Genomic DNA, 17,769 nt, shown 5'->3' with positions numbered 1-17,769 from the left:
GGGTGCAGGAAGATGCTACATCAGTTTTAAATACCAGCCAGCAAGTGTGTAAACATATTTGTAAATCTTCACTCTTATCTAATGGCCCAATTGTTTTAAATATTTCAAATATCTTTCTGAAAGGCTCATTATGTAAAGGAATTTGTGACCCTCCACAGACAGTCAGCAATGGGAATTTCTGCCAGAGCTGACACTAAAACTGAACAGAGGAAACATTTCACTTGTCTGTCATTTTTGGGAAGCTCTCCAAATATGTGAAGTTGGCACCAATCCATAGCAATTCCCCAACCTGTGATGGGCCCCAGTCAGCACTGCCCCTCAGACTGCCCATACTATAGCATGTGAATAACTGCAGATGTCACACATTCCTTCTTGAAACACAAGATAGAAAATCTCTATTATCACCCTCCCTGCTATTTTCTGACCAGTTCCTTCCTTGACTCAGCAGTTCAGTATCTGTGTTTCTCTCTATATCTGTATCAGATTTCTTTGAGCTCTGTTCTGCAGCCTTGATATTTAGTGTCCAAACAGGTAGTTGACTCATTTCAGTATTCTATCCCAGCAGTTACCCTGGCTAATGGTAGCAAGTGGGCTGTGGAACTGATTTGGTTTGGGAGGTCCAGTGATAAATGTGGCTTCTCCCTATGGTGTATGGAGGGGACTCAGAAGTCCTCATTTCTTTGGGGCCGTCACATGAGGACTGGATTCAATATTCTGGAGCAGGAATGAATGATACTGCCTGCTGATATGTAGGGGTGTTGAATGGAAGGTTGAATCATGCATGTTCCAGTGTGAGGGATGCAGTTTGTGCTAACTTCAGCAGGTGAAATTTCTTTGTCTATGGGAAGCAAGTAACATTTGGAAAATTGTCGGAGTGGCACTCTCAGGTGGTAGAAGACATCTATCGTATCTTCTGCATGGAAGGATATAAGCACCCTACCTTCTTCCTGGCAGCGTTTGCTTACTGACACCCATGGAAACAACAGTAGTAATTTCACTAGAAAAGCTTTAGCAGAGTGGTGGCCACCATGAAAGGCTGTCCATATTCCACATGTGCTCAAGGAACTCAAACAGATATTAAGTTCTTGCCTGGTTTGTTTTCTCTCCTGCTGCCTACCAAGCATGCAATCAATATATAGTGTTAATTTGACTACTGAGAGGTACCATGAGAGTGCAGGCAATTGAGAAGAAACAAAGAATTCTGGAGAGAAGAAAACAAAACCCTACACCTTACAGCTTTGATTGTTGTTTTTGATGGTGGTTAAATGACCATGATTTATTTTTTCTTTTGCACATTTCTTCTGGGTATTTTTGGGCCAGACAAAAGAATTCAAGTTGTTTTTAAGGTTTGGAATCCAATTGCCTTTCCCTTGTTATGTTTCCAAGGAAACTCTATTGACTTCTTTTAAAGGCAGTTCTTAGGAAGTCAGTCAGGTTATGTCTCTGTACCTGGGGCCATTCCCACCACTGACACCATCTGGTGAAGCTCCTGGTGGAGGCAGTGGCTTAGGGCCGTGCTCTGCAGTGGAAGTGGCAGTTTTCTTGAGAAGGTTTTCAAATGAGTTGTCTTGGGCACTAGGAGAAATCAGCGGCAAGGAGTTGCCTGTACAACTTTGCTGTTTTGGGGAGGAGGGTGAGTTACTCCTGGGCTGTGCTGAGCCATCCCCACTGCTCTTATACTGCAGTAACCCCAGGGAGCTCTGAATGTGCTCACCTAGGGTCGCAAAGGCAGTTCATCACAGGAATAGAAATTGAACTCCAGTGCTTCAACCACAAAGCCAGTCCTCCTACCTGCCTCTCTTTTTCAGAAAACAAAATAGAAGGAAATGAAATTCCTTGCTAAAAACTTCTTCTAGGAAGAGATTATGACACTGAGGGGTGCTGAGTTCATTTTTATTAATCAGTTTCATTTAATCTCTGCTTGACCTGCTCTGTTAGCATCTGTGATTATCTCTGTTACTTAAAAAAAAAAAAAAAAAGTCATACAAGAGAGGTCACGAGTGTGAAAATGTGGACTTGCCCAAGAAAGGATTGAAGGAGCTTCATGGAAGTCAAGAAATGTTGAACGCTTTCTCTTTTTGCTGTGTTGAGCCAAGAAGCAAGAAGACTGATTTCTTTGAGCTCTGTTCTGCAGCAAGGATCAGTAATTTACAGCATGGATGCTGGCAGAGGAAGAGTCAAGAGCAAGGATTGCTGTTTCTTGAGATGTGCACCCAAAGCAGCATTGCTTTGTATTTCCCAGTATCCACGTGTTACAGATGGAGAAGGGCAGGGGTGTTGTTTCTCATTGGAAATCATAGAATCACTAATGATGGAAAAGACTGCTAAGATCATCTAGTCAGCAACTGAATTGCTGCCATTAGGTTCAACCTGTCTCCCAGTTAAGAAAAACACTGTCCTGCATATCTCTTGAAAAATTGCCAGACTGTACCTTGAAATGCGTGTTATATTCAGGAGTGATTATATGCAAAAGATAAACAGAAATCAGTTTCATTTTTAGCTGAAGATAAATTGACCCTTAGAATTTGCAAAACATCCTATTCTCAGAATTAAAGTAGTCCCTTTGGAACATCTCTGTACTCTCTTTTACAGCAAGTTGGCTTTTTTAATTGCCTGATCTCTTTCTATCTGTAGTTCATTCTCCTCTCCACCCGCCTCCACAATCTCTTTGTTTTCTTCTCTGCACCATTTCCCAACCTATTTTTCTTTGAAAACAAGAAATGAGCTGTAAATCTCAAATGACTTGAAGATTTTCAAAGAACTGGGAGGAAAAACTATTTCAAAAATCCCGTCCCTCCCACTGCCCTGCTAACTCCAGTAGCAGCTCAGAAACTGGCCCCACCAAGTGCTAGTCCCTGCTCTCCTTCTCTGTCCTCAGAAATCTTGACTTTTTCTTGGCACTCCTCCTGAGAAAGTGTGTTCATTTTTCATGTATTTGTATTCTCTGTTGGATGTTATAGATTGTACAGAGGAAAAATTTCCAAATTATCAGTGCTATAATGTGAAGAGCAATCACAGATCAGTGGGTACTCATGAAAAATTCTGTTTTTCTCAAAGACAGCTGTCAGATTAGCTAGTTTTGATACAGGAATAAGCAACTAACTTTTAGATTATTGTCCTTTTCAGTGGTGGTATACATGATAGATTTAAGGTTAGAAAAGACCACAAAGATCATCAAGTCCAACTGTTTTGCCATCCCCCCCATACCCATTAATCCACATTACTCAGTATCCTGACCTAGACAGTTTATTCTGTCACTTTGCTTCCCTAACTTTATCAAATAGCAGTATGTGAGAAGTTGGGTGGACTGGTTCGCAATAGCATTAAGCCAGAAATAGTTATTTCTTTTCAATAGAGCCGAGTCCTGTGTCTCTATGCATGGTCATGGTTGCCTGTAGAGGGAAGGGTGTGGATGCTCATGATTGTGGGGCTGCTTTGTGTCTGTCAGACAGCAAGGCATGGAATTTCTCCTGCAGATATGAGGAGCACCTCTAATCAAGGAGCAAGCCTGAGAATGAACCATCTGCTGGGACTCACGAAGGGTGAAATAGCTCCCTAGCTTTTGAGCAGAAGCCCAGCACACTAGAAAGCTGGATGGTTCAGTATTCCTGTGAAGTAATCTGAGGAGTTTTGGGTCATTGCTGAGACCTTATGCACGCAAACATAAAACTGTATTCCTGGTGTAAATTGTGAAAGAGGCCACAACTTTGGCATATCATCCCTTTAGATGTACAATTATGCCTGTTTGCCATTTTATGAAATATACAGAGGACAGCAAATGGTACTTCTGCATAAAAACAAAAAACCTGCTACGTGCTCTATATAGCTCTGATCAGAGGGGGGAAAATGACTACAGATTTGTGGTTGACAAGCTTCAGAAAGGGTTCGGCGGAGTGCGAAAATTGACATTTAGCAAATAGCAATTCAGCCTTCATTTTTTGTCAAGTTGCTTGGAATAAACTGCAGGTTTAAAACAAAATGTTTGGTCACTTGTTACATTGGATATTGCTTGTCTCATTACTGCAGTTAATTAAAGGGGGGACCGAAAGTCAAAGCCAGAGTCAATAAGATTGTTAATAAAGATTTAATTTGGTGGAATCATTATAAATTGACTGTACAGTGAATGGATATACCATAGGAGTATCAGTGTCAGAAGGTCTATGAATGCATTTTCAGAAATAGCCACCAGGTTGTAGCCAATTTGTCATGCTAAATAAGCTCTTCAAATCCACTTACAGTATTCACTACATGCTTTCAAGGGAGACCACCACCAAGTATGTGATGCATACAGACTTTCCTTTTTTCCAGCAGGTATTCTACCGTTTCAAATCCTTCCTACTTTCGGTATCTCCATATTTCTTCATTGTAAGTTACTTACTATGAAGTCCAATCTTCTTATAAGGAACAGAATAAATCATCAAGGCAGTGAAAAAGTAAATCACTGCAGAAAGCACTGCAGTAATCTGAGCCTGTTCACTGTCCACGTGAGATTTTAATCTGTCTGACACTTTCCATTATGTCTGACCAAGAGGCAAGTAGAAATCCCATGACAGAGAGACTTCAAAAAATAATTTTTAATGGAAGTCTGCAGCCACCTTTCATTAAGCAGTTCTGATGTAGAAGAATTCTTGCAAACCACTGATGATAATGACTGCAGTATTTGCATAGCACTGCACCCCTGCTAGTATCATCTACATACTTTGGATTATCATGAGAAAGTGATTGCTCTGCCAGTGACCACATGCAGGTCTGCTCAGGGGGATTATGCAACACCCTGGGAAAAAAAAAAAAAGAAGAGGTTAAAAAACAAACAATTGCTTCTTCAGTCTTCTGAAGTTGGACAAAAGAGCAAGCATTCAAAGTAAAGTAGTGGGGAGTTGGTCCAGATTGACTCTTTGTGATATTTTGCTGCCTTCACTGCATGTGAAAGTCACCCTGAAATGGAGCACTATGTATGTTAGGTTAATAAGTACTTAATGCGTCAACCTAGCGAGTTTTATCTGACTCAAGTCCTATCTTTCCGTTGGATTTTCTAATTTTACACCAGCTCTGGTGGCATTTGTCCTCCTGCAACCATCCAGAAGCCAACATAAATTCTGTGACGTGCTCCAAAAGCTATTGCAATGCTTGTGCCCGTTCACATTGACCAGGCCAACTTACTGTAACCCTGTAGGGTGTTAGGACTGGGTTGACACTGTGTTGCTCACCTCACAGCTACAGATGGGAGGTCTGATGCCAGTTTGCCTCTGCACACGCTGCTACTAGGCAGCAAGCTATGCCAGTGGCTTGAGGAGCTACCATGCTGTTTCTATTTCTTTATTTCACTCCTGGCTTGGTAACAGTGCATCAAGATAATACCCGATCTTACCAGCCTCTTCTGTAATTCTAGCTGAAAAGGTTTCTTCCAATTAATGCCATTTAATTAGAAGCTTTCAACCTGTAATTAGAAACTTATACCAGCCCAACCTTTGTTTCTGGAAAATACATTTCTGGTTTAGGCAATTACAGTAACATAAAAAGTAATTATTTTTCTCCATGTGTGAAATGAGTGTTCTCATTAATGCACCCAACAGGAGGAGGAATTTGTTTTGTTTCAATTTGTTTTCTTATGTAACTTACTGCAGTAAAATAAGGTATAGCCAACACACAGAAGATGGTGCTTTACATGGTAGCAGGGCCACATCTAGCTCCTGAGACTGTCCCTTGCTCCTGCTGGGAGCACAGAGAGACTGCATACAATTAACACAGTGCAGTTAACAAGCCTCCGTGAAGGAACTGCCAGTGATAATGTCATTTACTATCCCTCTTTTATCGTTCCAGAAGAAAAGGCATTCATCCCTTGCCTTTCCTCTAACCAAAGCACATTCTCTGCTTCTTTTTTTATCTCATGGTATCTCCTATGGTTGATTCCTGGCATTAATTATATTAATAAACAGAGCTGTAGTCTGGCTCAATCTCCTCAATCCCACCTACAACTGCTGTGATTTTATTAATCACTCCTGTGCTCCCAACTGGTAACTCCTCTCCCTTGAGAAACTGGCACTGTGCCTCTGGCATCAGCACCCATGGGACTGTGCTGCTCTGGATGTGGCCCTGGCCATTTTTTGGAAGAATTTCTTCTCTGAAAAAGTGGTTAAATGAAATTCCTGGAGGTGTTCCCGAACTGTGGAGATGTAGGGGTGAGTTGAGGTTGGACTTGTTGATCTCAGTGGTCTTTTCCAACCTCTTTGATTCTGTGATTCTGCCGTTGCCCTGGTTTTGCGGCAGTTTCCCACCGCTTGGCCCTGTAACATCTCTGGATGTCGGAGCTCATCAATTAAGGCTGAAAGATTGAGCACGGCAGGACGGAGGGAATCCTGCAGACAGCTCTCTGCTCACGTCTGTCAGGCACAGTGGGGATTCAGAGCGAGACCAATCTGCTCACAGCCCACCGGGTGAGGAGAGCATCGCTGCCGTCATCACTAAAATAGGAACAATTCATTTTGCATCCCTCAGTCCCTTCCCTGGCCCTTAAAAAAAAACCTCATCATCATCATCTTAAACTGCTTCTGTATTTACCACACATCGTTTTTGACTGTCTCCCAATTTCTATGATAATTTCCTTCATTTATAAGCAACAGCATTTTTTAATTATCCAGATGATTTTAATTTTCTCAGCCATACCTCTACTTCGTAAAACATTAATCTCGTACTTTTGTTCTTTGACAGTCTCTACCCTTCACCACTTCTCCAGTTCATGATGAAACCAGATCTCAATAGTATTACACACTACATCTTTCTCTCTAGAGTAATTTGATTTTTTTTCCATTTGATCTCTCTTTTTGTCCTCTAAATGCTGCGTTTTTCTTTCTGTATACTATTCTAGAGATTACTTAAAGAGGAAAAAACAGGATAACTGACGTAACTACAGCTCCTTCATCCTCTTCAGCAATTCCTATGCATTAGCCTGATAAATATTCACAAAGAATTCACAACTGTATTTTGACTTCTCCACGTTTTTCTGGTTTTATTGCTTTCAGTGCTCCGAATATACAGCAGTGGGCTCCTGTGAGCCACACCTTCAGACTCCTCCGGTTTCTCATTTATCTCATTTATCTGGACTCATTTGAATCTTTCACGTTAGCTAAGCATCTTCCTAACGCTGGCTTTGAACTGTTTTATGATGGTTTCAAACTGCTCTTGTTACAGCAGAGGGAAATGGTCAGAACTGATAGATGTAGGCTGGCAAAAGGGGAGGATTGTTCCCCACACACATTCGTTCATCAGGGAATGCAGCACCTGCAGATCCCAAGCAGGACTGTTCATCTAGCATCATAATCTAAGGAAATACTAATTTTCATCCATAATTTATACATAAGGGTAATTCATATTATTTTACCCATTCTTTTTCTCTCTTCACTCAGCTTTGTACAAAATCTCTTTAGCATCTCTGTTGTCCAAATACAGAGAAGTGAAGTTGTTACCCTCCTTGCCATTTGAACCAGACTTATCTCTGGCTCAATTAGAAAACTGTAATTTCCAATAAAGCATCACTAGACCTCTGATCCTGTCAGGTCTCTGACAGATTTAATTGGATTTTCCTTAGGAATTAACCATAGTTTGTGGGTGATAGCTGAAAGAATCTAGATCTTATTAGGAATTAGATGTGGCTATAAAAATCCATTTCAGAGTATGGCTGCATTGAAATTGTCATTTAACAGATTTGCAGCATAGACTCCGGAATCTGTATCGTGATGCAGGCTGTCAAACTAAGGAATATTTACAGCTATAGCCAGGATTTGCAATTGGGTGCTGTGATAATCATATATCCTTGTTTACTTCTGTAATTAATGTTGCTGTAGAAAATATCCTGGAAACCTTTCATAAGGAAGATTTATTTATGTTGATTGAGACTGTAATCAGATGTCCTCGTTCAAACAGTAATTGGAGTGCTTCATTAAAATGTAATTGCAAACAAGGTTTATGTCAATGCTGGGGAATAAATAACGGGGATACATATCTTATTATTAGTGATGATATCTTCTGTAAGCTTTCAGAGTGCTTGCTGCTTTTGTGCTGTGCCATACGTGACAACAGATTTACTCAAAATTTTGGTATCTTGATTAGGAATGAGAGAGAGAGATTTGCTTTGACTGTTTTTATTTTAAACTCTCACTCCAAGGCCAGGTCTCTCTTTTATTATTATTAGGGTTTTTTTTGCTCTTTTCCTGTTTTTACCTTAAGCTCTGTGTCATTGCCATTGCCATATCTTAGCTCATTTTGTTCTCCTGAAATAGCAGTTCCTTACAGTAGGAGAGAAATGTAGGGCAGATGGGGATTGCTTGTAACAGAGCCTTTTGCTCATTGTAAGATTGCAAGAATTTGGCTGAACTTCAGCTAAGGTTTTGACCAGATGAGTCCCAGTCCTTGTTCCTCCTCCCAAACTGTCTGCTCCGCTCTGAGCACATGTAAGGCAGTTAGAAAAAAGTTTAAAAGCATTCTGGAAATGGAAATTAAGCACAATTTCTTTGCTCTTCAGTAAAAGCTAATTACCTTCCAATTAGTGAGTAGTAAATTATTGTGTTTTATTCTATAAATAGATTTATGTAAGATAACACAAATAATGGAGTCAGAAGTATAAGTCACTGGGAATGGGTGATCCCATTGATTTCATTGGAACAAGAGGCTTAAAACTGAAAGCAAATTTCAACCTGAGATACTGGTTCATTACCGTCAAATTGATGGAGCTCTACATTTACTTGCTAGCATAATTTACCAATTGTATGAGATGTAAGCAGGCACAGTGGTAACATTGGCTAATTTTATGCTCAATGTGAAATCTTATAGCTGGTCAGATGGATACCGTAAGAAATAATTAGAGTCATTAGAAATAATGGGCTACAGCTGCAGTAATACATGCTCTATTCTCAGTCCAGAGGTTTCTAAGCAAAATTAAATTAGCTCATGTTACCACACTGCTGCATCATATGCTCCTCACCTCCTGAGAGCAAACTTCTCTTTCCATTTCCACACTGCAGATGAAGTTTGTGCCTAATGCAGAAAAATCTCATGTTGAGAACAAGAACTTCTGAAACTCAAGGCCATTCCTTGTATTTTACCATTGCATGGCAAGTCTTGTTTGCGCTGGTGCTGAACTCTGGCGAGTATTTTCCCCAGGAATTTTTCACATCAACCTTTATTATTTTAAGGAAATTATATCAATTTTATTGGAAGCACATCAGCAGCCCCTAGCTGCTGGTGGTACTGCCCTGACATCTGGTATGTCCTTTTCTCCCCAAATTCCAAAATCCATTGCCAATAGTAAGGCAAAAGATGGATTATTCAGCAGGGGTTGAGGAAGGGGAGAAGAAGGAACTATAATCCATGCTGCTGGGGTGATTAATGTGACTGTTTATGGTGAAGGAAATGAAAACTAGAAGTCTGGGTAAGTAATGATCTTCCCAATGAATTTCACCGGAACCGCAATGCAGACCCAGGTGCTGACCTCCTTCCCATTATTCCTCAAGTTTTCAAAACCAAGGAGGAATGGCACCAAAAGGTTTACTGTCTAGATTGCTCCCAGGAACACAGGATTTTCCAGCAGTAGCAGGAGGGGGCTTCACTGTGGGATGCACATATGCCATTACAGCTCTTTAACATCAGAGTGCTTTGGTGGTAGGTTTGAGTGAAAGGGCTTAAGAGACACATTTAGCACTGTCCATTAAGCATGGTGAGCTGGCAAAAGGCTTCCTTTGCATTCATTGCCTTGCACGTTGCTGTGCAGGCTGAGTGCTCAGTGGGAGGAACGGTATTTTTGATGAAGGTAAGAGCTTCTGGAGTTTTGGGAACATCAGTTATCTATTTGCCATCCATCTTTGGCTATGGTACTTACCTGACCTCAGTTATTACAGTATGTAACTGCTTCACAACCCTCATCTATTTACCTTTCCATTCTCCCTGTGGAGCTCGGAAGTGCAATTACCTCTGTTGCAGAACTAAGTACGATTAAGGGTCAGATTTGCTATGGTATTTAGGTACTCAATGGGATTTTCAGAAGTACTCAACACCTGGTGTACTAAGTGGATCTTAGGCTTCTTCAGTAGTTGTGAAAATCCCATTACTTGCATTCTTTGAAAAATTTTGGCTCGCTTGGCGACCTGGGAGCTATAAGAAAGGTTTCCATGGTCATCACCCAGACAAGAGGTTGTAGGTAGGACAGGAGCAAATTTCTGGCAGTGGCAGAATCATTTTATCTCAGTTGTGAATTCATCAGGTTTGGAAATAGGTGTAACTCTGCATAGCAGTGAACCTCCTCTACTTGCAAAGCTCTGTCAGAGAGGTCCTCAAGACAGTGGAGCAAAAATAAGCAGTGCCTGTGGTCAATAAGAAAGAGCTTATGAGCCAATTGGTGGGATGGAAATTCAAAAGCAGGAGCAAATAATGAAACAATCTATATTCATGCACCTTTGCAGCCTACGGCTGTAAGTACAGGCTTACACCTAGCCAGGAGATGTGAATCTGCTGAAAGCTCCAGAGTATCGTAGTGAAAAACAAATGTTGATTTTGAACAAATTATCTGTTCATCGCTAAATCATTTTCTTTCATTATTAGTCTTCAAATTGGTTCTGCTCTGGAAGGCAGAATTAGGTTTAAAAGCAGAGTGTCTCTTAAATGCTTGCTTCAAATGAAAGTATTCGGTAAACATTTCTCAAAGCTCCTAGAGCATAAACTCCTCAACTCCTTTCTGGGGCTTTGCATGGATTTTTCAGCTCGTGATTTAAAGACAGATGTTTCAGGGATTCATTCAGGAAACAGAAAATAATCAAATTAAGCCCCTTGCGTTCATATGCCCCTCTAATGCCAAAGACAATTTTATCAGAACCTTTTTGTCCTTGCTTTCAGTAGCATAAACTGGGGCAACTGTCCCATGCAGACAGGAGATACTGCTGTCAAACAGGGGCAGAAGAGTGAGAAGAATAAAATTCTGAACTCACAGTACAAATACTACACGAGCTGCAAGCATACGATTCTTATCGCTGGAAGAGCTGCCTGTTAATTGCTGTTAATTTAAAGTTCTTAAAAAAAAAAAAAAAAAAAAAAAAAAAAAGCTCTGGGCTTCAAAATGATACTTTTAACATTAAAGGGATAGGGTTTGGTTAATTCAGCATGTCAGCAAGATTGCAACTGCCTGAGCCAGTAATTTAGGAGAAAAAGAATTAGATTTGGCTCAGCTAATCTTAAGAAAGAAATGTGGTTCTGCAAAGAGCAGAACCCCAGTGTTATGTGCTGGTGCCATGTTACACCATGGGCTACCAGGAGATGCTTGAGAAGGGCATCTCTGGTGCAAGAGGGATTAGGATATGTATAAAATTGCATGGACTTCATCAATGTTTTGAAGATACTGTTCTCCTGCCTGTAGGATTGCACTGGTTGGAGGATGGAGGACAACTTGTGCCCTTTGTTAGATATGAAAAGAGAATAAAACTGGGGAGCAATGTTGTCTAACAAAGTTCCTGGTGCTTGTTTGCTTATTCAAAGCAGGAATTTAGCTAAGTTTGATGTTACAAGGACTTGTGTGCATAAGGAAGACTCTGGAAGTAGAATGTCCCCTCCTGTTCATTGCAGGAAAGTTAGACTGATGACCTTTAAGAATCTCTTCCAACTCAGACGTTTCTAAGATTCTATGATTCCATGATCCCCCAGCATGGGAAGCTATTTGTTAATTCCCTGTTCCTTAGATTTCTCCAGTACAGCACTGGTGTGGGAGTGGGAGACTGCTCTCATAAAGGGCAGCATCTGAGTTTACTTGCACTGTGGTCTCTGATCAGTGTTTTGCACTTAGAAAGTTTATTTGTTCTTGGCCAGAAGAGCTACAAGATTAACAGATGAACAAATGTTTTGAGACAGCCAAGGCGTGAAAGAAATTGAAGCCACTGAGATAGAGCTGAAGAGCCACCTGGCCATGGCTCTCAGGAATTATTTTATCCTCAGATTAGCTCAGTTGTTTTGGGGATTGGGCATGTCCTCTAGTCACCGTAGCCACAGTGACTTAAGACTTTCCTGGCCCCAGATCTGCTCCTCCTCTGGAGGATTCTGGAGCAGCAGCAGTGGGACACAACGTGTGCCCACATCCTGCAGCCCAGATCCTGGGGCTGAGTGCGTGTGGAAGGTCCTTAGCACTGGGGGCTGTGCCACCAAAGGTGAGAGCTGTGAATGGCAGAAATCCCCAGTGAAAATGTGGGTCGAGCAGTATGTTCACCCACCATAATGCATGTGCCAGAGCACTAGGGCTTTGTGCTCTGACTATTTTTACCAGAAAGGAATTCTAACAGATACTAGAAAGGCAGTTATTGCAATTGGAAGGTCAGAGAGGTTCTTATATGAGGTAACGCTATTTAATGTCAATCATTCTTTGCAGGCTTTTTCTCCACCATGCCATCTGCGATTCAATCAGGAAAAAGTAAAAGAAAAACAAGTAGCAGCAGCCACCTTAACCTTTGGTTCCTTGTGCAGGGAACAGCCACGGGCTGACACCAGCAGAGGGATCAGAAGAAGGTTTATGTGGGAGGTGACTTCCCTCTGGAGAGCAAACAAAAAGCAGCTCAGGATGGTTGTGCAGAGGATGGGAACCATGAGGCTGTGCTCAGTCTGTGCCTCATTTCTCTGAGATTTAGATCGAGTTGAGTCAGCCAGGAAATCATGAGCGAGTTTGAGCTCTTAAGAGAAAGGTGTTTGAAACCCAACAACTTGAAGACACCTGCAAGAGGGAGGGTCATAACTTGGAAAGTGCCATACGGAGCTGTGCCTCTGCTTTATTGAACTGTTGGCTGCAATAAATACGACCAAACTCCCTCAGTCTCTTGTAAAGTTTTCTTAGTACCAGCAGGAGTCCATTTAAGAATACACTGACTTGCACAAATTATTCTATATGAGGAGAAGAGAAACAGCTAATGTACTGCTTCAGTAATGCAGTCAAGTCCTAAAAGATGCCCAGGAGATCTGGGTGGGTGTGTGCATCCTCGTGCTTTGGTTTTGTCACTATGGTCACTGCCCAAAGCACCCCAAGCAGAGGATCTTTTGTTCAAGTTGTCCTTCTGGCTTCAGCTGGTGAGATCACAGTTGAGATTTGCTGATGGTACAGAAAGTTAGCTGTGATAAAGTCAATAGGGAGGAATTGCCAAAGAGGGAGAAATGGTTTTTTATTGTTATTTTCAATACAGAAAGTAATGAGAGTCTGTTTTATAAAGAAGAGAAGGGACAAGTACAATACAGGACCTATGAATGAATAATCAGACAGAAAGACTGAACCTTGCACTTCCAGATCTTAAAGCATTAACCTCAATTGCCTGAAATGAAATGTTTGGCTGTGTTAGCCAGAGCTGTAATGGGGTTGTCGGGTCTCCCTCACATAACCACAGTTAGGAGGGGTCAATGCACTGGGAGGCTGCTGCTGTGAGTGCTGCAAAGAGAGCACAGCACTGGAGACCTGGAACTTGGGGGATTTCCATCTTTTTCTTTTGTTCATTTTCTTATGTCATTAAACCTTTAAATACTTCACGTTACAGGGCATCAGAATGAATTTACTCCTGCTTAGCAGTGCTTTGAGGAAGAAAAGTGCTTGCGCTTTCTGTGTAGCTATCCTGCTTTGCTAATATCCTCCGTTAGTATTCATTAGTTACAAATCTGAGTTATTGCATGAGGGAGTTAATCACGGTGGAAGCTTTATTGCACCTCACTTCTCGTTACAGCATTTACAGCTCAGCAAAGCTGATGTAAAATGCTGGCAGATTGGATTTGTAGACTCTTTACCACATTCAGTTGGATATTAGGAAAGATTTCAGTACAGGCTGCCCAGGGAGGTGGTGGAGTCACTGTCCCTGGAGGTTTTCAGGAAGAAGGTGGATGTCACATCGAGGGATGTGGGTTAGTGGGCAGGGGGGGAGTGAGTTGGGGTTGGAGTAGGTGATCTTAGAGGTTTGTTCCATCCTTAATGACTCTATAGTTGCAGGTAGTTTCTTTCTGCTGGCTGAACCAGCTGTAAATCTGAACTTCAGGTGGTGCCAGGCTGCCTTGCAGTGTGCACTCAGACTGTTCAAGACCACAGCCCAAGGTTACACGTGAATCCTCAGCACACCAGGCTCAGTAAGACCCTTTTCTCTTGCAGACTGGAGTCACCCACACGCGCACTGGTGATGGAGGCTCCAAAGGGCATCGAGATCAACGCTGAGGCCGGCAGCTTGAAAGCCACGTGCAGGACAGAGCTCAGGCTGGAATCCAAAGATGGAGAGGTAAGCAAAGAGCGTCAAGCTTTCTGGCAAACACAAACCAAGGTACAGATCTCTGCAGATTTATAACCTTCCCATTCACTTAGTACTTGAAAAACAAGTTTTAAGTCGCAGGACCATGATTCTATTCTAAAAGCACTGGTGAAGCCTTCCTAGCACAGGTTCTGCTAGCAGTGATTGAACACATCATATGCAAACAAGGCTCACTCTGTGGAGAAGGCTAATTCATTATTTTTAAAGTGCTCGGATAATAGCATCTGTGGTTCAGGCAAATTTATACAGCAGTAAAGTACACAGCGCTCCTAAATTCTTTGTTTCCTTGTCACTTTAAAGCAGGATTTACGTGTCCAACATAATTAAGTCTTTTATCATACATATTTTCTATGAGAAGAGCTTAATTCACCCGTATTGATCCGAAAAGCTTTTATAGCTGATGTTTTCATTTTGGAAAGAATGTGAACATTAGGAGACACAGGGTGTTGCAATGGGAAAACTTCTAAAGGGAAAGAGAGAATAACTAAAGCTGATAAGAGAACAGAAGTAAAAGAGGTGTTGAGTTAAACCTCTTCTGGTGTCTCAGGAGAGCGTGCACATCCGTTCTCATCCCCTCCTTCTGCCACAACTGTGGAAGACACTGAAGGATGTGGATGATGGGAACACAAGGAGAGCCTCATTGGAGGCTTCCCATAGGATATGAGATCTGGTATGGCCTGCTGTTTTCCTATCTTAGTGTCCTCAGTGATTCACAGATTGAGATTCTTATTGCGATTTCTGTTATTTCTGAACATTTGCATTTTAAGATATTCCAGATCCCCCTGGCAAGGAGTTTAAAACAAAACAAAGTAAAACAAAAATAGCAATAAAACTCTTTAACTAATATACTGCAATTGAAATTCAAGGCATTTCATGACTGCAAGCAGTTGCCTTCATGTTTTTTAATGCTAATTTTGCTCTTTCAGGCAATTAGATGGCTGGATACTAAAACAGAAGTGATCTTTACTGTAATCACAAGATAAGTGTCAGTTGCCCTGTAATATTCTGGGCTGTAGGTTATAGAATCCTATAGAATGACTATAGAATAGTTATTTGAGTTGGAAGGAGCTCTTAAAATCCATCTGGTCCAACTCCCCTGCAGTGAGCTGGGGCAACCACATCTCCACCAGGTTATCTTCTCGGTCATGTTATAAAATGCTCTTCTCGGTCATGTTATAAAATTTCCCTTTATGTTCAGTTTTATAAGAAGAAATTTAGATCTGTTATGGCTTTTAAGAAATTTTTAATATACATAATAATAATACACATAAAGGTGTTACTTGTACACTTAAAGCACAGATAAAAATGAGTGCTGTGAGTCTTCAAACATGACTAGAAATGAGAGCAGAGTGCCAGAAGTCCCAACAAAGGAGAGGGGTCATCACTGCATGGAGGTGATCCAAACGTGCTGTTCACCAAGCAATGAGGGCACTGCCATCACACTCCTGGGCGCTGCAGGACACACGCTGGTGTCCCAGGAACTTATAAGCCAAGGAAACGTAAACAAACAGAAAAGAGTGGAACCAGTCTCATGGTAAACTCACAGACATGGATGTCAGCCTTTCCCCAGCTTCACACACTTGGCTGCCCAGTTTTTGTAGCAGCTCAGTTGTCCAGAAGAGGCCTCCTTAAACGCAAGATCAAAAATAACAGCTCTTCACTAATCCTTTCTCCTTTTTTCTTTCTCCCCTCCTCCGACTTCAGATAACATTGAATTCTGCAAAAATCAAACTACCTAACTTGCCTCAAGGATCTTCCTCTTCTGCAGGGTCCAGGCAAAAAATCTACGAGCTCTGTGTGTGCCCCAATGGGAGGTTATTTCTGTCTCAGGCAGGCACTAGTTCCACCTGCCAGATAAATACAAGCGTCTGCCTTTGAGAGACAATTTGCAGTGGGGCATCGCAGGCAGCACAAAAGCCAATTCTGGTCTCCTAGGTTGCAGCTGCCAACTATTTTTACTAGAACACAGAAAGCCTATCAAAGACTTTTTTTGTGTGTGCGCGCGTGTGTGTGAATATATATATAAAAATATATATATATAAAATTATATATATCCTCTGTGTAAAATGATGTTTCAGTACAAGGAATCCCAGGGTGACCCTGTTACATTTGTGTAGCATTTCTCTTTCCCACACCAAAATTTACTGGTACAATCTACTGAATTGGGCTTGATGCTCCCCTGGACCCTTCTGTAATAGTACAGTCTAATGATCACCCCTTGTTTTTGACCACGTTCTAAGAGTAGTGGGATTGCTGAGCCCGGAACCAATGTAGACCCACCAACATACTAAAAGAAGAGTAGCGTCTCTGATTATTTTTGCACCATTATATCAGTGGCATGAGGAAAACAGAACAGCCAGATGTGCTCTACTGCTTGCCTAGAGTGATCCAAGACACTTGGGGTTAAACTGCACTCTTTAATTTTCACCTGATGCATGGCTCTATGTTGGGAGAGATGGGTTGCACTTTGCCAATAGAGAAGTCCTAATCTTGCTGAATTACTTTCTGAAGGACTCTGATTCTTGCCTGTACCTGTAATGAATGCCTTGTGCTATTCAAATGTCACACTCAGCTCTAACCCCAACCTGAAGTCATCTCTGTGCTAACAAAATTAGCACTGTATTTGTTCTTGATAGGGGAAAAAAGTTATGAAAATTGGACTAGAAGAGAAAAATCTTGAACCAGTTTAGTTAACAGGTGTCCTGGATTACCCTACGCAACCTCTATTACCACCTTTAATTTTGAAGTGATCTAACATACCTGAGAAGGTGTAAGATTTGGAACTTACCCACCAACACCTATAGAAACAAAGAAAATCACCTGTTGAATTTCTGTGTTTCTATGGGTTTATCTGGATTTGATGTATAATATCTATGCTATGTTAGAATTTTTGTCCTCTTTCTGTTCAGGACACGCAGTCCAAGATCACATACATTTTGTGGAGGTTGCAAAAGTCAGAGACACTGACAATGAAATAGATATTTTTTTAAGACTCTAGAAAGATTCTGACAAATTCAGATTACTGTGAAGTGAAGGCTTTGGATGCTGGTTCCTCTAGAATTCCAGCCCCAGAATCTCTGTGGTCAAATCTCTTCACGGGTGTGTTTTTCTTACTGAAGTCAAGGAGTTACTTGAAGGCAGGATAAACCATAAATCTGATCTGGTGACGTTACCAGTGATTAACTTTTGAGGAAAAAAAACACTGAAATGAGCCCAGATCTTTTAATTTTGACCCATAACTGCATCCACATGCATGTAAAAATCGTTTAAAAACCAGTGTACTAATTAGTGCAAAAGGGTTCAAGTCACAGTAAATCTCATGAGGACAGCAAGGTTTCTACACCACTGAGATGCTACTGAAAATATTGCCTCATGTGCAAACATGGCAGATCTGTGCCCATTCCTAGCGGTATCTGAGCAAAGCTGGTATTCTTCAAGCAATTTTCAAGATACAATGTCACTGATGGTAATT

At 41.4% G+C, this 17,769-nt stretch overlaps 1 protein-coding gene across 1 annotated transcript in view; it reads left to right on the top strand.

The window, feature by feature from the left end:
• The window catches only part of SGCD (sarcoglycan delta), a gene marked incomplete at both ends in the record, with an annotated part of 119,813 nt that extends 103,638 nt beyond the window's left edge, over positions 1-16,175 (top strand). The window contains 2 exons of the mRNA XM_079542162.1: positions 14,144-14,267; positions 16,002-16,175. Coding sequence (XP_079398288.1) covers positions 14,144-14,267; positions 16,002-16,175 — 298 coding nt within the window. The remainder of the gene's footprint in view (positions 1-14,143; positions 14,268-16,001) is intronic.
• Between the last annotated feature and the right edge of the window lie 1,594 nt (positions 16,176-17,769).

Source organism: Tetrao urogallus, assembly GCF_951394365.1.
Source record: "Tetrao urogallus genome assembly, chromosome: 14".
Lineage (NCBI taxonomy): Eukaryota > Metazoa > Chordata > Aves > Galliformes > Phasianidae > Tetrao > Tetrao urogallus.
Note: the sequence above shows the minus strand (reverse complement) of the source record. Positions and strands in the feature narration are given on the sequence as shown.